The following is a 25,760-nucleotide window of genomic DNA, read 5'->3' as shown; positions in this document are numbered from 1 at the left end:
CATCAGCTTCCTGCTTGAATCCAACACAAACAGCTCTTTCTCTAATTCATAACCTTGCATCAAGGCCTGAATAAGATTGGCTTTCCATAGTAAACTGTAACATAGAGGAAATTGTGGTATGTTTATATTATTGGTATTTTTGTTGCTATTATTTGTAAGAGCATTTCAATTAGCTTTTTTTTACATTGTATTTGAAACTCTACCCACATGTTGTTAATTAGAGGCCAAGGCACCTCTTCAATCCATTTGTTTTCTTCTTCTTCTGCCTCTCTGGAAGTCTATGGCAGCCCATAGAACTGCTTGCGGGAAAGCTATGAAATTTGGCACACAGATAGAGGACAGTCTCAAAATTAGCCATGCCAAATTTGGAGTCTCTATCTCAAACCCTCTAGCGCCACCAATAGGGCAATATTTCTGCTAATACCTTTTGAACCTTATGGTCTAAAAGCAATTCCCCCAGCCCTTCTCGTCCCCCTTGCCCATCACAAGAAGACCATTCCTGATTAGAGGTGATTTATGTGGGCTGCAAAGGTTAAAATATGTGTTATGATCTTGTTTTTCAAAGCCTTATTCTTTCTTTATCTCTTTCTGCAGGCTCTGAGATGGTAGAAGCCCAGTGTCAGCGGTTCGAAGTGAGAAGCAGCGACGGTGAGAGAGTTCTCTTCTCTGCTGATGAAGAGGAGATCAGTATTGGCACAGACAAACTGAGAGTCACAGGTACCACATACGAAAACACACTCACATATTCATCCATTTACACACGTTTACAAAAACTTACAGAAAAGGCTATAAAACGGAGTTCCTTAGGGAGATATTTTTCAATTTTCTGCTTTTTTTGCATTTCCTTTGGCCTTAGATGTTATATTACACAGCAGTTTTCCTACTTGTTGGTAGCCTTATATCCATGCATCTTTCCGTATGATTTATTGCGGTCTTAATATTCACATGTAATTGCACATCTGTAAAAGACAACAAAGCCTGCATGCCCGCGTCTGTCAGAAAAGTTTGTTAGTTATGCTCATCTACGCCAGATCCCTGACGTGTGAAACAGGCTCAATCCCAATCAACTGAGCTGTCTTCAGCATTACAGCAAAGTGCTTTCAGTTGACGGACACGCATTTCTGTTTTTGACACGTTGCAGCATGTCACTTAAAATGATTTTTAAGTGGTGATGAAATTATTTCAAATCAAATAGCGCATGTGTGAATCGATTTCTATACGTTTAGTTCTTTTAATTTAAGGAACTTCAAACTGTTACATCAGAGCCAGGTCGATTTTGTTCTCTTAATGGGACCTGCTTGATGTACAAGGAGAAAATTGCAGCTGTCAAGGAATACAGTCAGGCATCATTAGTCCACTAAACCTGCAGAGCAGTAGGTGAGAGAGAGAGAGATGAGTCACTCCAACTGTGTGATATTACTTTTATGCAGCAGTTCAGTAATATATGCATGTGTAATTGTTCAGTATTACCCATTGATGTTTGGTCTTCATATTTTCAGCACAATGTGTTGGTTCAACGCTATCTCACGGCCAATTCGTACGTATTTTACGAGGTGGCTTATTCGCACGAATTTGTACGACCTCACTCGTACGATTTTATACGATTTGTCTAAACCCCAGTGACGGTTAGGTTTAGGGGCGGGGTTAGGTGTAGGTCATTCGTACAAATTCATACGAATTGTGCAACTCGTAAAATACGTACGTTTTGGCAGTGAGGTCGTACGAATTCTTACGAATAAGCCACCTTGTGAAAAATGTACGAATTGCCGTGAGATCGGGTTGGTTGGTTAATCTGAAATTGGTTTGGGAGGTGTATTTTGAATTTGTATCAAGAATTTGTAGCTGTTTTTTCCCCAGCTTCCATTTTTTGGGCCAATATTTAAATTTTTTTTAAGATTTAAATATGTGCATGCACCATAGATACTAGAAACCTGTCTATTTATTGAAATGCAAATATATTGTTTCAGAAAGATTTAACTCATGCAGACCTCTCTCTTTCTCATACGCTTAATTTTTTCTGTCTCTGTCTGAAACAGTGCATGCTGTGAGGTCAAGTGGAAAAGTTGGAGGTCAGGGACAAAGAGGACACATGCTCAGTAATTGGGCAGATCTATCCATTTCCTTTTTTCACAGAAATGCATGGTTAGAGAGTGGGATCAAGGGAGAGAAATGGTGGTAGGGAGAGAAAGATAGACAGAGCATGCATAAATGGAAGAGTGCGGTTCTTCAGAAGTGAGGCCGAAAGGCTAAAATGTGTCAGAATCAAGAACTGATCTCCGCCCTGGGGAGAGAAAAAGAATGGAGTGAGAGAGAGAGAGTTAAGTGTTAAGGAATATTTCACTCAAAAAAGTGAAATTTCTGTCATCATTTACTAACCATCATGTCATATGAAAACTTTATGACTTGGTCTCAAAAGGAAATGTATGTGAATTTACTGTGAATATTCATCAAAACTTTTCTGTTTGTGTTCCATATAAGAAAGAAAAGAATATGTGTTGAAAATGACATGATGAATAAATTAATGACAGAAGTTTGATTTTGAATGAACTGTTTCTTTATACTGTTCCCAGCATGGTTGTGGGGAAAATGAAGACGAATGAAACAAACTAGGACAGACTGAAACAAATAAATATGCAAGTATGGAAGAACAGCTTACTTTTATACTAATAAGAAGAACTTGTTTAACCAGCACATTTTCAAGAAAAATGATGCTGTGAAATAGGGGACACTTCAGAAGTTCCAGAAATACAGATGTAGAAAAACACACTACAGTCTACCACTCTACAGTGCTTGTGATTTATCACTTGATGTTTCATATCTCTTCCTACCCCGAGTTACTTTATTAGTGGTATAGAAGTTACAGTATAACAGAGCATTAGGTAGGATGTGAGGATTTGATGAGCTAGATCAGTTCCATCAATTCCACCATGGACACCATGTTTATTTGTGAGATGTTTGGCTTCTCATGAACCCTGTTTATAACCTGGTATTGACACCCTTCTCGGATGATGCGATTTTGAGCAAAATTAGATAAATGTGAAATATCGTTACATTCTGAAACAACATATTAAAATATTTGTATTTTTATTATTATTATTATTATTATTATTATTATTATTATTTATATTTTAATATATTAACATGTACTTTATTCCATTAATTGCAAAGTTGACTTTTCAGCAAATACTCCAGTCAGTGACACATAATCCTTTGATAATAATTATATTATGCTGATTTAGCAAATTTTTTCCTTCTTTTTTTTCGGTTACTTTTTTGGTCACTTTGGTAACTTTATGTAACTTCACTGTCACTTTTGGTCAAATGAGTGCATCCTTGCTTAATAAAAGTTTTAATTCCTTGAAGAGAAAAATGATGATGATGATGATGATGATGATGATGATGATGATGATGTGAACTGTATTGTTCTTCTGTTATTTTAAAAATCTGTGTTGTAACTGAATGGTTGTTCACAATGTTCATTTATTCACAAAGTTGTATGGCAACATATATTTGCACTTAGATTTTGTGATTTTTATTTTTTATTTTTTTATTATTATTCAACTATATGACTTGTCACTCTCTTTATCTCTCTAGGCAATGAGGGAGTTGTGTTTAGCCATTCAGTGGAAACAGCACATGTTCGAGCTGAACCATTCCAAGACCTGAAGTAAGACATGCTTTCTTAATGTATAACATTATCATTCCATGTGTGATTTACACTGAGAACCAAAGAGTGGGGGAGGGGGATGGGTAAAGAGCTAGAGAACGAGAAAAAAGAAAGAGACAAGACACAGAAGGATAGAGGAAAGTCATGAAACATAAACTTAATGAATGTGCACTTCCTAATTGTCCATAGACACTTTAAATCCTCAATATTCAGTGACAAACTGTCCCATTCACACTCTGTTTTGAGAAAGAAGACACGACCTCTCTGACACTCTCAATCCATCACCGATGGATCAGCCAATCAGATTGATCTAATCTCTTCTGTCTGCATCAGTCAATATCTGATTGGATGTCCAATAGGTCACTAACACATTGCGATGTTTCTCATTTCCCTAAACTCTGACATTGTCACTACAGGAAATGATGTAGTGCCGTGATGGATGGAGTCACTTTAAGTGCAAGTAGGCAGGTTACTGAGGGGAACCAAGAGCCTTTACCACCTAGTTTGGTTTGATGAAGCACTCCTGGTGGCTTTACAATCGTTTATGAACTTAATGCAAATGCACCAGAAACAAATCTACTTTCATCATTAGAAAAATGGGGGAAATGATTGGGTTTATTGAGGGATGGTGACATCTTATACTACACTTTCAGCTTTCAATGAATAGTGTTGACCCTTTTTAGTTTAATTTCTTATCTTAATGGCAAACACGAGAAGGATTTGAACCATTAAGAAGTCAAGATTTGGCTAGTGAGCATGGTCCATACAGCCCCTGCTGGTCAATGCTGTACACTACACTATTAATGGGTAAAAATCACAAACAATATATTTTTCCTTTTATATCCATTCAAAAGCAGCAGTGCACACTTTCTGCAGATATTATAAACCTGTCTGCCAGTGATCATTTGATTAGACACAATATGTGTGTGTGTGTGTGTGTGTGTAACATGTATTAGTTTAACTTAATATATACTTAATATATATATATATATATATATATATATATATATATATATATATATATATATATATATATATATATATATATATATATATATATATATAAAGTTAAACTAATACATGTTACACACACACACACACACACATAACATTTATTTATTTTATATTCAGCAAATCAGCATTTTACAATGATTTCTGAAGAATCATGTGAACTGAAGACTGGAGCAATGATGCTGAAAATTCACATAAATAAATTCAAATTTTCCTAACTAAAATAAATCCAAGCATCTGCAAAATGTTGCCCCAGTTATTATATGGATTTAAACATAGGCCTCAGTTGCTTTTGTTTCTTTATGTAATCCAAAAATGACTGGATGATGGCAAGATCAGATTTCTACGTGAGTCATATCATCTGTTGTCAGACTCTTTGTGCATACAGTATTTGCAAAAAATAATGCCTACTGGAACAATAAAGTGAAAGCTAAGTGTTTACAAATATTTTTGTAAAGCAACTAATACGCAAAGACATTTACATTGTACTGCACTGAATTCAGTTCATTGAGGGTCCATATTCACTCTCTCAGTTCTTTCATGTAAAACAATAAATACATTGCTGTAATTTCATCATAGTCTGCAGTCTGTTTGCAGACACTTTGATTGTGAAGTAATGCCATGGTGAAAATCTGCAGATAACCGCACCCTCATCATGCCTCCTTCACTGTTTCTCATCTCTTTCCTCCTCCCTCACTAAGAATTTCTGGTTGTTCTCTTCAGATAGAATTTTGACAGCCTGGTTTGCATTAACATTCCAGTGTGGATTAATGGCTTATTACACGCTTTATGTGTTTCCCTTCACTTTCGCCCTCATTAATTTGTAAATCGGAAACAGAAAACATTTAAATCTAGTTCGCTTTCTCCTAATTATTGTTTTACTGAAGTGTGTTCATTATCACTGAGTTATGAGCCAGCTTTATGTTGTCCTTGGTGTATGAAACTTTTGTAAACGAATGTTTGTCCATTACTCCCTCATCTTTAACTCACCTTCTTTCAGTCTCAGTGTCTCTGTCCCTCTTAGAGTTCTAAACAGTTAAAGTAAATGGAACATGTCATGACTTAATAGAGTCTATTAAAGGCTAATGTCTTATGGTATGGTTTCACCGAGAGTTGAGTTAAAATGCATCCCGTTTATATAATTTCCCATAGGTGTCTCAGCATTACTTTACATTACATTTACATTTAGTCATTTAGCAGATGCTTTTATCCAAAGCGACTTACAAATTAGGACCATGGAAGCAATCAAAATCAGCAAAAGAGGAGTGATATACAAGTGCTATAACAAGTCTCAGTTAGCATAACACAAGACACATGGCATCGGCTTTTTATTATTTTTTATTTTTTATTTTTTTTAAGAATAGAATTAGAATCAGCGAGAGTTGGATAGACCACCTTCAAAGTAACACTTAAGAGAGGAGACTTTTGATGAACTAATGTCAGTAAAAGCTTTGTGTGTGTGTGTGTAACAAGGCTTTGATGAACGAACACACACTCAGTGGGAGCACAAGCTCAAGAGAGGCAAAAAAGTTGTAGATTCAAATAGATAAAGATCCATGAACAATCATCATTTTGCCCCCAGGCTGTACATTTTACCTCTGGCTGGTCTCAGAAATTAATTAATTTATTTAATAATTTTTGATAAGTTGCTTTGGATAAAAGCTTCAGTTAAATGGCAAAGTAATGAAATGTGACTTAGTGTTGAAGCAAAATGTTAAAGAATGCAGAAAGTCCATTTTCAATTAAAACGCTCCTATGATTCTCTGCTAATTACAAATGATACCTGATCCATGCAGTTTGAGTGAAATGTCTGGTTAAGTCGTTCTAATTTTCTACTAGAGCTTAATGTGGCGGCGGGGGGGTGGGGGGGTGGGGGGGGTGTAATGATTAATAATCTGGGAATTTATCATTAATTTCTTTTATGGGGTAGTTCACCCTGAAATGAAAATAATTTAATCATATATATATATATATATATATATATATATATATATATATATATATATATATATATATATATATATATATATATATATATATATTATAAACACTTTTAAACATTTACCAGTAGTTATAAATATTTAAAGAAATAGATGACATGGAATGACTCTAAAAAAAAGTAAATTGCATTTTTTTTTTTTAAGTTTGAGTAACTTTCCCTTTAATCACATCTGTGTGCTGCTATCTGAATAATGCAATCAAATATAATATTTAATATTTGCAGTAATCACTAAATTGAATTAATTCCAATTAGCATTGGCCTATTTTATAATGACATATATTTTTGTATACTTTTATAGATGACAGAGTTGCAACTAAATCACTGCAACTAAGGCTTGATTGCAGTCTAATAATAAATTGCTCTATATTGCTGGAACTCTATACCAATCAGCTGCTACTGGCTTTCCATCTTTCATTCTTCTTGGCAAATTTTTGGTCATTTGCCTTCATCTGCTTAGTTCGGTGCTTTCCTCTCAGCACTGAGGTTTGAACTTGCCTCGGGCTCTCATTAATTAAGCAACAATCTCTGACAAAGAAAGATTGCCACCATTTGAGACGGCTTGGATGGCTTCCATTTCCTCCTCTCATACTCTCCAATGCCACACAGTCCACTCTTTTCAGACCTTTGTGTAGTCACTGTCAGCTCAGTTGGTGTTGATGAAAGGCATGGACCAAGTTTAAGTAGACTTGTAATAGCCTCGTTGTTGTTTCCCATCTCCCTTGCCCAATATTAGGGTTTGGTCATGCTGCTAATAGCCTAGCGAAGGGTGGGTAGGGTAAGAGTGCAACAGACTCTTGCCATGAGCGATCAGTTAACTCTGCCAGCTAATGCAGGGTATAATATGATGAGAATTGATCCAGCTGCCCTGGAGCTGATGAGAGAGAGAGAGGGGGGGGGGGGGGGGTGTTCTCTCAGAGTCCACACTGAACTAAAGCCACAGAAAGAAACTCTCTAATGATTTATTTTCCCCCTCAATGTCACTAATGTTTTTCGTTGTCACAGAAAACACCTTTTATACCACCACAAGCTGCAGCATTTGATGATAGATATTGACGCAAGTTACGAACTATCTACCTACCTATCTATCTATCTAACGTATATTTTTTGGACTATAAGTCGCACCTGAGTATAAGTCGCATCAGTCCAAAAATACGTCATTACGAGGAAAGAAACATATAGAAGTCTATCTATCTATAAAATTTAGTTTTTTTTTGTTTTGTTTTGTTTTTTCTTTGACAGACTACTCGACAGACTACTCTTTATTTATTTTATTACCACTAAATCTGTCCAGTGAGTTTATTATAATAAAATCCCTGATAATATGCAGGATCATGCCAGTAGCAAAACCAGAAGGATTTGGCAAGGCCTCATCCCATTCCAGTAAAGCCACTTACTGTGGTTAACATCTGCTTGTAAATGTTAAGCTGTTGTCCACCAAGGACTTGTTTTCAAAGACATACACTTATGTGGTATCTCACTCTCTACTGTGCAGACAGGCAGCTATTTCCAAAGGCAGCATCCTAACCCAAAAGAGATGGATTTAAAAATGCTCTTCATGGGCAGGAATTCACACAGGCTGCACACAAGTGGTGCTCTGACTGTGTAACACAATACTTGCATTGATTAACACACACAGTCGATTCCAATAGTCATGCTGCTGAGCTAACGACTCAGTACAAATAAACGCATAACACACAAATATCAGACGAAAACAAAACAGACACATTTTTAATTAGGTGATTATTTTCTATAAATATTGACACTGAATAAAATATAGCTTTGTTTAAAACGAAATTTTCATGGGTGATCATTTTCTCAGAGCTTACCCCAGTGCATTCTGGGATTACCTTATCAGCAACAAATACAAGCTATAGTGCATTTGCTGCCTAATGTTTGGAGCAGCCTTTACATTGGAAGGGGGGGGGCAGATGATGCCTAAAATGTTGCTTCGGGAGATGAGTCTCTGAGACAGTGAGACAAATTACATTTACAGCTTTTGAATAGAGTGGTAGGAAAATGAGTGAAGGTCAAGATTTAAATCCCTACAGAGAGTAAAATGACTCCAGTAACATCTGCTACTTAGTCTACTAACTAGTATCTTTATTAAACTTAAAGACCCAGAGTAGCAGAATTGCATAAATTTGAATTAAGCAATTACATATTACATAATTTTCAATATTATTTTTTTTCTGATTTCATTTGGCTAACCTCTCTCTCTCTCTCTCTCTCTCTCTCTCTCTCTCTCTCTCTCTCTCTCTCTCTCTCTCTTTTCTATTTAATACATTTCTTAATTTAAAATTCCATAATTTGCCACATGAAGCATAGTGTAATAAGGGGAATAAAAAGCACAGCCTTTACTGCAATTATGGTTATTAACCCAAGTAACTATAAATAAATAAATGTTTTGTTTTGTTTACTGGTTGAGTAACAAATTGTTTTCAAAACGTTTTACATTTAATTGCATCCTAAAAACATATAAAAAATCCATCATGGATATCAGTGCTCGGGTCACTGAGGGTTAAAGAAGCATCCATCCAGATTGTGAATTACAGCTCAAGTATAAGCTGGGCCCATCTGAAGGACTAAAGTGAGCTGCTGTTTTGCAAACTGTGTGACTGAATACAGTTGTATGAGGCTTAATCCAGATGAGACAGCCGGCACTTTTCCTCTCTGGAACATAATTATGGATGGAGAGAGAGTGAAAGAGCGAGGGAGATTGTTGAGGGGGGATTTGAAGGGGCTTTGGTAGATTTATTGCACACCTGAATCTCCAGTCGAAATAGACTCAGTACTTCGACGATTTGGGCATACGTGGGCAAATTACTTCTGTGACTATATGTCTTCTGCACCACATTTCTCCTTCTAAAGTACTTACACAGTGGCTATCATTACAGTGAGTCTTTATTGTCTCACATTGCTCTAATGATACAAAGTGAACAAAATACATTGTGATGGTTAGGGTTAGGGTTATATATATATATATATGTATGGTGACCCCAGACAGGGACATTAACCATGGATTCTTATTTCTCTCCATCTTTTCAGTGAAAGGCCATTCTTTCACTCTTCTTTCAAGCATATGTCAAGAATCGTCTCATATCTGGCTTTTCTACCTCTTGAGTTCTCGTTCAAGGTTTTTTTTTTTTTTTTTTTTTTTTTTTACTTCTCTCAAATGGCCGTGGTTAAAGTTTGGGTTAGGCAAGATGTTTCTAAATCATGACAGAAGTGCAGCTGTGACCCTGAGCCCATGAGTGGCTGATTAGACATGATCGTGCTTTGAAATTAAATTTGATTGACTTGAGAGTTGGAAGGTTTGAAGAGATACTACTGAGGTGCTTCAGTTATCACAGCACAGAATTATACGAGTGTCAGTTGCATATGTATGATTATACTTGAGATTCATTGTAGATGCAATCCTGGCAATGCGACCCTCTCAAATCCACATTAAATTACCTTCCACTCATACGGACATTGAGAACATCCACCCCTTGGACTTGACCTTCAAATCCATTGATTACCTTATCACACAGGGATTACTCTGGCATCCAGTGCCATACCTCTCTGCCCATCCCTAATACTGTCAGTATGGATGAATGAAGTAGTTTCTTTCTCTCCGTAAGAGAATAAACTTAATTTTAAGATGATTTTGAACCTGAGGATACGTGTGGTTTCAGTGTCATATCGATCCGTGGTGGTGACCTTTACATTTATTGAGAAGTTAAGTGAATTGCCCTTGTTCTCATCTGTCTTTTCCACAGAATGAAAGTCACTCAGGTGTATACATCGTATCATCAAAATAATTCTGAGTAATCTTCAAAAAATATTATTATTAGTAGTAGTAGTAGTCGTAGTAATAGTAGTATTTAGAATTTTTGAAGAAAAAATATATATATTTAATTGTTCGGGGTCAGTATACAGTACAGTGAGTACTTTTAAGGTATTTAAAGACATATGTAATGTTACTATAGATTTCTATTTCAGTTAATATTGATTTTATTTTGAAATTTCTATTCACGGAACCCTGAAAAATACCAAAAAAAAAAAAACTGTGTTCAACATGTATGATAATAAGACATGTTGTGCACCAGATCAACATATTTCTTAAACATCATGTGACACTGAAGACCGGAAAAAAATGGCTGCTGAAAATTCAGCTTTGCATTAACAGGAATAAATTACATAAATATGTTGAGTAATATAATAGTTTAAATTGTAAAATATTTTAAAATTGCAATCATGTTTCAATACTGTTTTACTGAATTTTCAAATAAATGCAGCGTAAGCATTTAAAAAACACGCACTATTTTTTTATTTTTTTTTTTTTTATGTACTAATCTTTTGAACAGTGTATGGCAAAAAAAAATGATACATGCAAGTATGAGGTGGGTGAACAATATTGTAAATTGATTGCTAACTGTCTCTATCTGTCTCAGTCTTTTGGTCTCAGTTTTACTCTAACGTCTTGCTTTGAAGCGGCCCTGATGTGGTGACTTCCCAAGATGCACAGTCTCACTCGAGTGAATGATATTCTTCGACAGGAGTGAAATGAGATACAATATTATTCCTTTATTCCTGTAACCTCCTTCCTCGCCGCAGCAGTGCTTTAGAGACCCAGTGGGCCTACCTTATTCCTACTTCTCTCTCTGACCATAGTTGTCCCCCAGTTCTATCACTATCGATTAAATTATCAGCAACGGATGCGCACGGGCATGAAATTGCTTTACGTTTTCTCACAGGGTCTTGCTGCCAGCCACAATTTCCCCAGCCACATATCACACAGCAGATGGGGAGGCTGCAAAAAGTCATTTTTGACCTATTTGAGGATTTGTCAAGGAATCTTGAGAACAGGAAATGGACCATTGGTCCAAGAGCTCAGCGAGCAATAAAGGAAAACCACTCAGAGGGTCAAGAGCTTCAGTGAACTTTCTTGAAAGCCTAATTTTTGGTGCCATTATCTCCAGTGATGTGCTTCAGATTTAAGCACTTAAAGTTTCTGTGATGAAATGATTGTGATGATAATCGTGTTATGCAAAGCAGTGATATCTTAATGTGTCTCGCTTCACGCCACCAAAACTCTCTCGAAACTTTTGAAATGTCCTAAATGAGTTTCAAAGAATCCCCTTGGTTTTATCCTATAACATCATGGATCCCAGTAAGCGAGAAGCTCACATAGAGGAACATTAAAACTTAGGGTGGCTTGAAAATGTCAAATGCAACACTTTTCTCATTTTTGGCTTTGGCTGCTGTTCATCTACCCACGGTACAGTGTCATTCATCAATCTGAAAGGCTGCAACCAAAAGTAAATACTCAGAGAGGAACATGAAGTCAGAGGTTAGCAGTTGGTATTGAGCTGCTTAATATCATCATTGGTCTTATTCGCAAAAGTCAAAAGTCAGTATCCAGCTTCTGTAACCATAAGCATGGAGACATAGTGATAAATGATACGTCAAAGCGCACAAAACTCACGAGAGGAGAAAATCTCATTTGGTGGCTTATTGTAGGAAGGTTTGCGAAAGTAGGAAACAATGTATAAAAAAAAAAAAAAAAATATATATATATATATATATATATATATATATATATATATATATATATATATATATATATATATATATATATATATATATATATTTTTTTTTTTTTTTTTTTTTTTTTTTTTTTTTTTTTTTTGGACTTTTTTTTTTTTTTTTTTTTTTAAGGGAGAGGTTTATCTTATTTTTTGAAAACCTAAAACTATTTTAATATAAATTTATTTTTTTAACGACTTATGTTATGTTTATTTTATTTTTACACTCGGGAAAAGGGGTACAAAACTGTTACTGGGGTGATGCCCTTTCAAAAAGTGTATCATTTAGGTACTAAAATGTATTTTTAAGATGCTAATATGTACATTTAAGGTACTAATATGTACCTTTTATCTGTACATAAGCTACAAAGATGTACCTTTAGGTTTTGTGACAGCTTTGTACCCTTTTTTTCTGAGAGTGTATGTGTGTAAATGTGTGTAAATAAAACTTTGGCAAACCTAAGCTTCTTTTAAAGAAATGACATCCACATTGCGTTTAACCGATCTAGAGCTGAAATCACAAATTCCAGGCTTTAATATGAAAAACTGTGAAGACTCTTAGCATGAACTCGTAGCTATTTACACATCTTAGTCAAGTCAAAATCACATCATAGAAATCGTGTGACATGTTGAGGCAGCCAAAGTCAGACTATAAAAGGCAACTTTGGAATAGCATAAGATCTTCAGATCGTAAGATTGTAAACAGATTTCAACCTCAGATGCTTCAGAACTCTACATACTGTATGTATTCGTTTGGCATACATGCAAAACATTTGAGTCTTGCTGTCCTATTCACAATGTGAATCTAGCAGATACATTACATTTCTATCACAGTAATATTCACTGTTGAATTCTTAGACTTTTCTAGTCCCCCTTGGCTTTTTCGCTAGTCAAAGCACCACCTCATGAATGTATTTTGAAACAAAGACCACACATTTGCCAACAAGAAGAAGCAAAAGGAGTATAAATGTGATGCTAGTGTGAAATTCAAAATAGTCATATTTATGTATTGCTTTTCATATGACTGTAACAAATATCCCGACGCATACATTTGTCAGAGTGGCAGAAAAGGTCAAGATTAATGTTTGAATGGATGAATTCGCTGGCGGAATAATGGATAAGGCAGATATGAGACTAAAGCAGGCCTTTCTTATCTTCCATATAAACTCAAGTCCAATCTCTACACACTTAAGATATTTAGTTTTGCTGCTGATTTGCTTTGGAGCATGCTGAAACAGAAAATCAATGGTTTTATTGAGTTTTTCTTTTTAGAAGACATAGGACCTTGGAGACAAGGAAGGAAAGAAAAGAGTGAAAAAAAGAGGGAACCATTAAGTCAATATATTCATTTCTGTCATGTCATTAAGTATACAGTGACTGCTGTTCTGTATTCTGTCAACTCACCACGCCACCGATGGCTATATTGTGCTTAGATGCTGCAAATGCATGTTGAAGTGACACTTGTTCAATCAAATTAGAGGAACTGAACTGTTGTTTTTCTGGCACAACACAATGGGTTTTAAATGAACGAACTCAACTGGGATGACAGCTGACAGCATTAAACTATAACCCCTCGGCTAAAAAATAATATACTCCATAATTTAGTTAACTGAGAATAGCAATGAGCAGCAGTATTCTTCTTTAAAATCAAAACATAAAACGTCACGCAAGGATTCAATCATTGAACTGCTTTTTGAATAGCTTCTTTGATGTGAATCATCTGAACATCACTAACTTATTTAAACGAATCAGACTTTTTCTACCAATGACAGAAGTTAGTTTAGCAAGGTTTTGATTATTATTTGATCAACTGAAAGCTGTGTGTGCATTAAAAACACATTACTTTATAAAAGTCTGTCTCCTCTAACAGGCTAGAGTCCCCGACGAGGACACTGACACTGGAGGCCCCTAAAGGTGTTGAAGTCAACGCAGGAGTAGGGGAATTCAAAGCTTCTTGTAGAAAAGATCTCACTTTAGAGTCTTCAGAAGGAGAGGTGAGTATGTGAAATTGTATATAAGGGAAACCATGTGGATGTCAGAAAGGTTAATGGCAGTAGCATAGCCATGTATGTCATGGATGAACTACCAACTGATGAGTAAACAAGATTATAACCAATATTCCTAAACAAAAACAACACAAACCATTATACAGAAAATCTTTACTGAACACTATTTTGGAGATTCATGGCTTCATCCTACCAACCATCAAACAAACAAATCATTTAGAATATAAAGGAATAGCGTTTTCAGCATTGATATCTAAATGATCATGTGATTTTGAAAACTGGAGTAATGGCTGCTAAAAAAAAAAACTAAGGAATTAGATCACATTTTAAAGTGTTAAAATTGAAATTTGTAATATTTCGAAAGGTCACTTTTTTTACTGTATTTTCGATTAGATAAATACATGCATGTGAGCGTAAAGTAATTATTTCAAAAACATAAAAAAAAATCTTACTGACATCAAGCTTTTGAATGGTAGTGTAATAACTGATCTTTTTGTAGCAGCAACTGGAGTGTTTAGTAAAGTGAAAATGCATTATTATTTGTCTGTAATTTGTAAAAAAAAAAAAAAAACATACTTGTCTATTATTGTTTATGCCAAGCACAAATCTGTAAGTCCTTTTTCAGAGTATTTTGAAACTGACAGTTTTCTTTCATTTTGGAGAGCACTTCTGTCAACTCATCGCCGGCTATGTGTGTCAATTACAGGATCATTCACCACACATAGTACACTTACCAATACATGAGCTGATTCTTCACAACATGTCAACAAACTACTTGAGATAGAATGGTGTGTTTTAGTTTTTGCACTGCTTCATCCTCCTCTCATGCCTTTTTCAGTTTCTTACATCTCTCTCTCTCTCTCTCTCTCTCTCTCTCTCTCTCTCTCTCTCTCTCTCGTGTGCACACATCTGAAGACTTCCGGGGATAGCTGATCCAAAAATTTTAATTCTGTCATAATTAACTTACGCCATGTCATTAATAACCCATAAAACTTTTAGTCATCTTTGAAACATGAATGAACTAAATGAACAAACCCTGAGAGATTTATTTTCCTACATAAAAAAGACATTAAAATCGTAACCCGTATGAATAAAGCAGTTTGATCAAAGTATTCTGAAAAGACACAATGGCTTTATAGTATATGATGAACGGATTTAATTTAGCTTCTTATTCACGTGTAAATACTAATCAATGTACATTGATTAAGAACCAATAAGGTATGTTCTCACGTGTCACAAAACCAGGTTTGAGCCTCTGCAAGAACCAGTGAGGTTTTTCATGAGCGTCAGCTAAGCAAGTCTGAGCTAAAACTGACCACATTTGACGTGCTTTATATATGTACATTGATTCATATATATTCATGAGTAAAAGCCTAAATTGTGTCTGGATTTGTGTCCGAAGACTTGGATTTTACTTTTATAATGGCTTTATGAACTTTATGATTGCATGGACTTTTTTGGTGGAGGGAAAGAAATCTCTCCGATAAACAAAAGTCAAATGGGTCACCACATGATGGTGATTAATTGATAGCCAAATTTTCAGGTTTATTTAAGTTGTTTGACAACTAAGACTTTAAAACCTCAAACAGAAACATGTTTCAGTCTAGTAGTGTGTTATAGGCTTTAGTTGAAGATCCAGTCAAATTTTATGACCAATTTGTGCAGAATTCCCAGTAAAGCCAAGGGTCCACATATGTTTTCTTCATTCCAGAAGTAGGTGTGTGCATGAAAAGTTGAATATTATATTTACAATAATTATTTGAAAAATAAAACACTATTCAAATTGCACTAAAATGTTGCTTTGCTGGCCATAAATGCAGTAAATCCCTCATAAATCCTGAGCATGCAAACTTTTCTATTTGGAATAAAGCACCAATGAATTTACAACTTTGGGCAAAACCCACCTCTCATCACTGTCAGTTTTCAGTCAGCCATCCAATCACAGTGGATGAGGGGCGGGGCAAATACCGCACTGACCAATTGTCACATCCTATCTACGACTGAACAACAATGGAGAAATTAAAAATAATGCATGCATTTGTGATGCATCTGCTACATTACTTCAGTGGCTATCCGCTAAATGTTTTTTTTTTTTTTTTTTTTCTGTACTTTTTTTTTTTTTTTTTTTTTTCACACTTAAAATTATAATTGAAAAAACAAAAAACAAAACAAAACAAAAAACAGGATATAATATATACACTTGTTCTGATAAGATTGTTCGAAAATGGTGACAAAAATAATGTTTGATAAATAAACTATGATGACTATAACTTATCTCAAATATTTTAAATGCAATATTTTTGAAAAATGCCCATCCCTACACAGAAGCGTTCTTACTGGCAGCATGTATTGTACTTCCATCAAGAGCTCTGAATGAGGTTATCTAATGTTCACATTTCATATAATGTGTTACATCACATCTTTTGTTAAGCTGGTAGATGTGACTTCTGGTCAGATGTGAGTGGACCATGTCCTCTGTAATTGCCTCAACCAAGCACCTTCTAACTATTTCAGACACTCATCTGTCTCCATCTTTCCCTGTCTACAAGCCTAATTCACTGTCCCATAATTGCAATGTTAGTTTAATTCCACGAGCACCTTGAACATGTTTAGATTATCCATGCTCACTGACCTTCCTTCCCTCTTGTTAAAATTAGTGCCACCAAGTTGAGCTGTCCAGAGCTCTATTTCTCTCTCTCTCTCTCTGACTCTCTCTCTCTCTCTCTCTCTCTCTCTCTCACCTTCTCCTATCTCACTTTAGTAACTGCCCAGGCTATTTAATTAACTTCCATGAGTCCAAGTCATATATCATGCTGTTCTGTCACCTCTTTGGGATTTTTTTGTTCTTCTTCTTCCGTGCATGAGATAGCAGGATTGTGCTGTGAGGAGGGAAATAAGAGGCAAAGTGGCTGATGCACAGTAAGGGTGCTAATAAAGTTTGCATCATTCCTTAAAAATAATTGTTCAAGTGATTGGGGTGAAAAAGCACCAACTTGTGCTTGCATTCTCTCTCTCTCTCTCTCTCTCTCTCTCTCACTGCCCTTCTTTATGAACAAGCTCAGTAATTTAGAACAAATGCTCATATCAGCACAATCCCATCCTTTTTGCCCCCGTCTCTCCCTGTAATTCTCCAGAGGGATGAGACGCTGAAAATAGATGCCTCTGTCAATTTGGGGAAGAGAATCAAGTGCATTAGACAGCTGAGACGATAAATAAAATCAATGTTGTCAGAAGGCGACTCTTAAGAGGGCAATGTTAAAAAGTTTGGGGTGAGAGAATTAAGGGGGATGGGTGACTGGGTCCATGTCCTATTGCCTTTTCTTTTCCTGCTGCCAATTGAGATCAAGGGAAATGAGAAGTGACTGCTGTACAGTATGGGGTCTGATAGCACTCATATGAGAGAGAGAGAGAGAGAGAGAGGGGGAAGGAGAAGAGACCCTGAGTACTGTTTCTTTAGTTGGAGTCAATACAGAAACTGGTTTGTATTATAAACTGGTTTGATGTCTTCCAGCCTGAACTGTTTTACTGGTTTTAGGTTCTTTTCATCTGATAAGACTGGGAAAACTATTTGAAAACAAACTGGTAAAAAGCCTATTTGCACTAGACATGAAGGGTTCAGCTGCAGAAATGTCCTGATCATCATGCCATTTAATTAGTAAATGCATTTGCGCTTATTTTTTCTCCCATGGGCGTGCTGGTCTAAAAAAGAGGTGTGTTCAGGTGCATCTCTGGCGCATTTATATGACGACATCTCATAATGGATAGTCATCACATGCATCAGAATTAGGCTATCTATTGGATCGCACACGAGTAGCTCCGTTTCATCTCGGAGACACGTTCTGTCTTTGCGCTTGCAAAAATCAGCCGTGTAAATAGCAAATCGGTCATGGCACGAGCGCAACTGGCTCTTTAAGGGAATTGAAGATGAGACTCTGATTGGTTTATTGCACGTTACACCCAAAAAACATCCATTACTCATTAAGACAATAGGGACAACCCATTTAGACCATGCGCCAACGTTTTTCCGTCAAAATAGCAAAAGTGGATTTGGACACGCCCTGAGTGCACCTGCGCCGTGCGCTTTACACTTTGCGTTTAGACCGTTAAAATAGGGCCATTCGTCTTCATTCACTCTAGAGTATGAAATACTGAATATGCAGTAAAAACAGTAGTATTGCAAAATATCGGTCATTCTAATATGATAATCTGGTGCTCAGTAAATATTTCTTATTGATATCAATGTTGGACAGTCATGGAAACAGCGATAGCTTTCCTTTTTTTTTTTTTGCGTTTATTTGATTTTTATTATTTTTTTTATATAAAAATCTTAACAGTCACTTGCTGTGTAAAAGTATCAATTTATTTACCTACAAATTTGAATGGCAGTGTGTATACAGATGAAATTATGTGAGATAACATCTAAAAGAAAAGTTCAACATACAGTAAGAGGCTAATTCTACTATTTACGGCTAGATAAAAACAGAGCTATGTTGATGTGCTGAAGATTATCCCCGCATAGCCATCAACTAGATCAGTTTTCATTTTGATTAAACACCATCATATCATCACCATGGATGAAATTAGGTACCTATTTTGTTGTTGTGCTTGTGTACATGGCAGCTGCAGAGCCTTTTAAAACCCCCATTCTCTAAACCTGAACTCTCCCTCTCACTTCAGCCGGCCAATGAGGCGGTGGATATAGATACATATGGTGCCGACAAGCCGAGGAGACAGGGGAGCTGAAGCAGGCATATGGACGCTAATGTTTCATTTGTTTGTGCAAAGTTCCAATATGGTGTCCATTTGAGACCAGCCCTTAAGCCCATGCATCTTAATAAAGCCATTAGGGTGTGTCCTAGGAACAAAGTAATGAGAGAAATGTTCCTAAACTAGCCCTATCACTGAAGCAGACTCGAGCGGGCGAATCTATCAAAAGACCTGTGGTGCAGGGGAGAGGGGGTAGATCCAATGAGGTTAATAATCCAACAGCCAAATACTGCCAGCGGTTCATTTTGCCCCTGGCTTGTTTCTGCGTGATAGCAACGAGGTTTTATTTTCTATTATTTTGGAGTATGGAGTCCCATGGCACTTCTCTCTGCCGTGCTTAGCGGGTTTCATTTATTTATTTATTTAAGTGTGGCTCTGAAATTCATTTTGAAGTGTTTTTATTTGTGCCAGTTCCATTTGGGCTTTTCCATCTAAGAAAATAAATAAATAAATAAATAAATAAAAAACTTTCTTCTATGTCATCAGACCTTAAAACCTCCTGTTTTGGTACTGTAAACTATATTTTAAGACCCAAACTGTATCAAATGGAAGTATATGAATATAAACACCTTTTTGAAGTCTAAAAGAATGCAGTTCTTAATGCCACACAAGGGCACATTATACACAACACAAAACACATTAGCAGGCATTAAACGTTAACCTGTTCGTTAATATAGTTGCTTTTCTCTGTGATTATGGAGCAATGTTTTGCTCTTGGTGAGCATGTTAGATGAAGTTTGTCAAAATTCAAAAAAAAAAAAAAATGTGCCTAAATACCTATATAATAACGTATATGTTATTAAGGTGCAGTATACTGTGCAACTTTTTTGGCACTCTGGCAATTAACAAAAATCTGAATGTAAAAACTTATTTTGGGCATACTAGATTACTTCAGAGTAAAAAAATAAAATAAAAAAAAATAAAAAACTTACAGAGTGTAGCTTTATTGAAATGCATATTTCAAGGTAACTCTGTCACCCACTTGGGTACTGAGGTCTATTTCCAACAATATATTTAAGAATTCTATTGACTTTCATTTTTTTGGAGAAGGAACACTGAAGTTTTTTTTTGTGTTGCTAAGATCACCATACAGGTTTGGAGCAACATGATGGATTGTAAATGATGAAAGAATTATTATTATTTTATTTATGTATTTATTTATTTGTATTATTATTATTTATCCCTTTGCATATACACATCCATTTACATATTACATTTTATCCCTTTACATATACACATATATAACAATCTAATAATTGTAGTATTCAAATAATAAATAAAACCTTAAGCAATCCATGTCTATTTTCTGTCTTCAGACTGAAAATGGACAGCTGTACTGATCTTAATCATAACTAATACTCCTTATTCCATCTTTTATTTTTAATAAGATAACAATTTATATGTAAATGAACACATTAAATAGGATTTTATAAATTTCGTTCATATGAAATATAATATGATTATGATTATTTAAATTATTATTATTATTATTGTTGTTGTTGCCGTCTTTTTATTCTCTTATTATTGTTTTTGTTTTTATATAACAACAACAACAATCACAATACTAAGTTATGTTTGTTGTTGTTTTCCATTGTTTTCATTTTTCTTTTATTTCTTCACTTGTGAAGTGGCATTTACTGTGAACTGTGAAAAGATAACAGTGCTTCATTCATATTTATATAATTAGCATTCGTTGTGATTTAAAAATTGAGCCAAAATCTTGTTCTCAGGCATTGTTATAATCAATTTGAAAAAAAAGTTACCGGCCAACTGATTTTTTTATTTTATTTTTATTTATTTTTTCTCACATTTGGCACTTTGCATGTGTTTATTTATAGGCCCTGTACACTGTATGTATATGAACTTGACTGGTTAATTTACTAATTGGCTCTATTTGTCAAGTTGCGTGTGGTTTTAACATTACCATATTTCTGTGCCCATTTAGCCTCTGTAGAATGTGAAATACCAGTATGCAGCCCCAGGTCCATAAACTTTTACCTTTCAAAGCTCCTACCATCATTTTATATTAGCAAATCCAGAAGTAAATGAAACGTGCGGCAACTTCACACTAGAACTGTATGATTGTCACGGTCGTAGAGACAAGAACAAAAGAGATTGAGATTGGAGATCTCAGCAATCTGTCTGTATTTTATAGCTTGCAATTCTACTCATCTCCAGAGTGTAATGGAGTGTGCGGTACACACCAATGACCTCATGAAGTCTGATGGTTCACCTGTTTGTGTTTCTATCCCCCGCCCTTCATTTACCTCTTCACATCCTCTCCAGCTTTAGCTGTCTTCTCTTCCCTCGACCTGTTCTCTCTCATTTGCTTCTTCTCTCTTCCAGCTGTGACATGGGAGAAATCATGCATGAAAAAATGTTTGGACCAACTATAATTGGCCTTCCCTGCACAAATAAACATGCAAGCTTACGCACACACATTCCCTGATAGTGGTTCCAGAAAAGCAAGAGGGTTGTAAAGAATGCACTAAGGATTTTTTGTACGTTTGTTTGTTTTTTTTATCCCATAGCTGACTGACAGTAATTCATACAGACACTTTCAATTGGGGCGGGTGCCATCTTTAATCCTCTCATGAGATGACCTAAATGACTTCCGTTCTGACTTCTACCTCTTTCTTTCTACCCCTGGACAGCCCCCGTCTTTCTCTCTTATAATGTCTCTTGGTAGGGATTGTAAAAGCTGTCAGCGGGCTGTATCATTAGCCATGCCACATCACAGAAAATTCCAGAATTCCGTCTCTTGGCAGAAAGCAGGAGTGTTTAAAATGGAATTGGATTTGAGGCTCTGCTTTGGGCCAAAGTGGCACTCACCGATATTAGGTGACACAATGCATGAGGACATGTAGACTAACTGCATAACAAAATAGATTTTCAGTAATTTGGCAGTGAAGGGGATGAAGTGATAAAATCATTTAGAGGACAAATACTACGTCCTTAAGAGAAATGAAACAGAAGGACATGTAACATTTAGTGAAAAAAAACAATCAAGATGGTGATTAATATAATTAATTGTGAATGATCAATTATGACTTTTCATTAAGTTTCATTTGCATAAAGTATTTTAACACCTTTGGACACTTAAAAATGTCTGAATTCATTGCATTAGCTAGAAATGCCAAGTGACACTTGCAAATAAATGAAGCTCTTCTCATAACTAACTTCACATTTTAGAAGCTTTTTTTCTCAATTGCTTTTAGCCACCTGGTATATATATATATATATATATATATATATATATATATATATATATATATATATATATATATATATATATATATATATATATATATATATATATATATATATATATATATATATAATAGAAACATAGTTGTTCCAATATGGACTAATAGTGAGTCTAAAATAAAAGAAAGGCACGTATCATCAGGAGAGCCCATATTTCATCTCATTCTAGCTATGCGCAATACTTTATGGATCATAAAGTCACTGTAGATGTGTGTCAACACCTTGAGGGTAATTGCAGATACAAAAGTACACTGTTCTGAATTACTCAAGTGGGTTGAAGTAGGCTATGGTTTAACCTTTACAATGCAAACATACACTTGTAGTGTTTTGAGAGCCTTGGAAAGCATTACTGGATTGTTTATAGACCTTGATCACTCTTACATTTCATATAACATGTATATGATCTGTATGCCATTCTCTCTCTCTCTCTCTCTCTCTCTCTCTCTCTCTCTTTATGTATGTTTGAGGAACAAACATACATAATTTCTTGAAATGTCTTTGTTTATATTTAACGTTGGTTGTAGAACAGAAAACATCATGCGGTGCACTACAGCATTCAATTTGCATTCACCTATAAAGAAATCTGTCAAATATGGTAGTTCTACTGAGGACTGTGTGTGCATGCTGATTGTATAAAAATCAAGTTCACTTATATTAAAGTGTTATATTAAAGTTTTAGGGGACTTGGAAAGGGCAAAATGAAAAACTGACACAGCAAAAAGCGAGAGAAACAAATAGTGAGAAACAAAGTGAGACACAGATAGGGAAAGTGGCTGTGCGCTGTCCTGCTGACAGCAAAGCATCATGGGGCTTGTTTGTGCAAGTGTTTATATAGATAGATATTTTGTCACTCTCCCACAGCATGTGAGTTATGGTAAAGATTATTTGGCCTTTTCTAACTGTCAGGGCCAACAGACTTTTTGGAACTGATAAATACAGGAATCAACATATTTATAAATCAAAGGGCAAACAGGCTTTTAATGAAATTTGGACTGAGAAACTGCCCGCAAAAAGATTGTCAGAATTGTGTCAGTTTAGAAACAAACACTGAATAGAGATTACAAAAAGTAGCTTAAGAAGAAATATTTTGAGTCAACATTTGCTACACTTAAACTTTTAAGGCTACATTGTGGCCATAGCATTGTTTTCATAAGCTGAGTCTGAAGTGGCATTTACATGTACTTACATAGACTGGTTAGAGGTGGCAAGAATACATTTACACTACAATCAGAATGTCATAAATAATATGTGATAAATGGGTTTTAAAAAATAATAATATTGACATATGAAATGATTTTGAAAAATTACCCATTTGGTTGATACTCTTAATATGAAACTAAAACCTCCAGTAGGTGGCGGCAAGTCACTTTTGTAATGAATGAGTCAACAGTGAATATTGAATGAGTCACTGAATCACTGACTCACTAGTCTTGTTTGAAATCATGGGTTCTTTCGGTAATGAAACACCACTGTCTGTATGTTTCAGAAAGCCAGTTCTGCAGAGACTTTGTTTGGAACAATTCTTTTTGGCTAAATTGAGTAAACCTTAACTTCCTGTTTATTGAACTGCTGTATAAAAGCAATATCAAATCTGTCATACAGATCATACAGATATTTAGGGGGAAAAATAGCACTCTTGTCACATATTATGTTGTTAAATTATACCATGTAATATAAAAAATTAGACAAACCCACACAGGGCCATATTTCCCCTCATATATTAAATTTGATGTGTTTGTAGCTGCATTCTTGCAGTCTACATCACGCAGTCAGTCGTCATCTTGCATCATGTTCATCAGCAACTGCATTCAATGTAAGATTACAGGTCTGGGCTGGAGCAGGCTGACCTGGTCCTTTTTCTATAATTAATCACACCAAATGTACATGTTAAATCGACAGCTATTTGTAGGTAATCATATTGGTTATATAAAGGTTATACTGTATATAAAGGTGTTGTCTAATATTAGTGCACCTGGTTACCAAAGAGCCTGAGATAGAAATAAGAGATGTGATATGTGAATAAAAAAAAGCAAAATCAAGGTTAAAAAAATTAACTTAAGCAAAACAGTTTTACTGTGTTATTTCTAATTAAGCTGTCAAATCAAATATGCAGAAAATGTGTAAATATTATTTAATTAAGTAAGATGTCACTTCTACCACCATCAGTTCCACCACAGAATTAAACATTTAACACATTGCATATTTTTTTAAGATGTGGCTGAAATGAACCTGTGATGGGATAGTTTATCTTTTTTATTATTTCTGACAAAGAGTCTGCTACCGTACCTTTCACCTTTTACGCGCAAGAAACAGCCACTGAGTACCTTTCAAAGATCTAAAGGTCTGAAGCTGAGAAATGTGTTAAAGTTCTAAGCAACACACACACATAGAATGGGACTGGTCAGAGTGACGAGTCATAGCCACTCAGGAAAACACTGTTTAACTGTGTATAGTATGTCTCACACAATAATACAGTCCTTCATCAGTGTTGTGTTTGTATTTGAGGAAATGCAGTTTAATTCTAAATTACTGTTATTATGTTGATTTGTCTAAAGTATTTGATTAGAATGTTTGTCTTGTATCTTTAACTCTTCTCTTTTTTCTCCTCACCCCCTCTCAGATCTTTCTAAACGCAAACTCAATCCGTCTTGGGAATCTTCCACACGGGACCGTGGACACATTGCTCGGTCCAGGGACCACTTACCCCAAACAGACTGTGTACGAGGTGTGCGTATGTCCCAGCGGCAAGTTATATCTGTCTCCGGCAGAGAGCTCCTCCACCTGCCGGACCACAAACAGTGTGTGTCTCTGGAGCTGAGATAGGTGGGTGGGCCATGGACCTCCCAGCACCAGAAAGGCCTTCCTTCACCTTTCCACTCCTGCTCCTTCCCTTCCTCCTCTCCTCTGACCTCAATCCTATCTCAATCCTATCTTTTTAACCACCCATTCATCCCCACTGTCCATTCCCCCATCCATTTGACTAATCAGTTTCTATCTGTCTGTCTGTCTATCTATCTGTCTAGCAATTTAGCTAGCAATCTGTCATAAAAACATATATCTGTATGTCTGTGTGTCAGTCTGTCTATCTATCTAGGTACCTGTCTATCATAAAAGCAACCTTGTGTCTGTCTGTCTGTCTGTCAGTCAGTCAGTTTGTCTATCTGTCTGTCTAACTGTCTTTCATAAAAGCAACTGTTTGATAGTCAGTCAGTCTAGCTACAGTATCTATCTATCTAGCTGTCTATCAAAAAAAAGCAACCATCTGTCAGTGAGTCAGTTTGTCTAGCTAGCTAGCTGTTTATCATAAATACATATATCTGTTTGTCTATTCATCTAGGTTGACCATACAAGCTCTTTTTCCCAGACATGTCCTGACCAGGATTTCTAAATTGTCTAAAATATCCAGATTTAGGCTTTTTTTCCCCAATTTCATACTTGCTTGACCAATACGATGCAGGCATTGTACATAATTG

At 35.6% G+C, this 25,760-nt stretch overlaps 1 protein-coding gene across 1 annotated transcript in view; it reads left to right on the top strand.

Annotated features, from left to right (window-relative positions):
- The window catches only part of LOC113106136 (zeta-sarcoglycan-like), a 239,840-nt gene extending 214,299 nt beyond the window's left edge, over nucleotides 1-25,541 (top strand). The window contains exons 5-8 of the mRNA XM_026267767.1: nucleotides 595-717; nucleotides 3,595-3,667; nucleotides 14,118-14,241; nucleotides 24,908-25,541. Coding sequence (XP_026123552.1) covers nucleotides 595-717; nucleotides 3,595-3,667; nucleotides 14,118-14,241; nucleotides 24,908-25,105 — 518 coding nt within the window. The 3' untranslated portion in view covers nucleotides 25,106-25,541. The remainder of the gene's footprint in view (nucleotides 1-594; nucleotides 718-3,594; nucleotides 3,668-14,117; nucleotides 14,242-24,907) is intronic.
- The last annotated feature ends 219 nt before the right edge of the window (nucleotides 25,542-25,760 follow it).

This window comes from Carassius auratus, chromosome 1 (assembly GCF_003368295.1).
Source record: "Carassius auratus strain Wakin chromosome 1, ASM336829v1, whole genome shotgun sequence".
NCBI lineage: Eukaryota > Metazoa > Chordata > Actinopteri > Cypriniformes > Cyprinidae > Carassius > Carassius auratus.
Note: the sequence above shows the minus strand (reverse complement) of the source record. Positions and strands in the feature narration are given on the sequence as shown.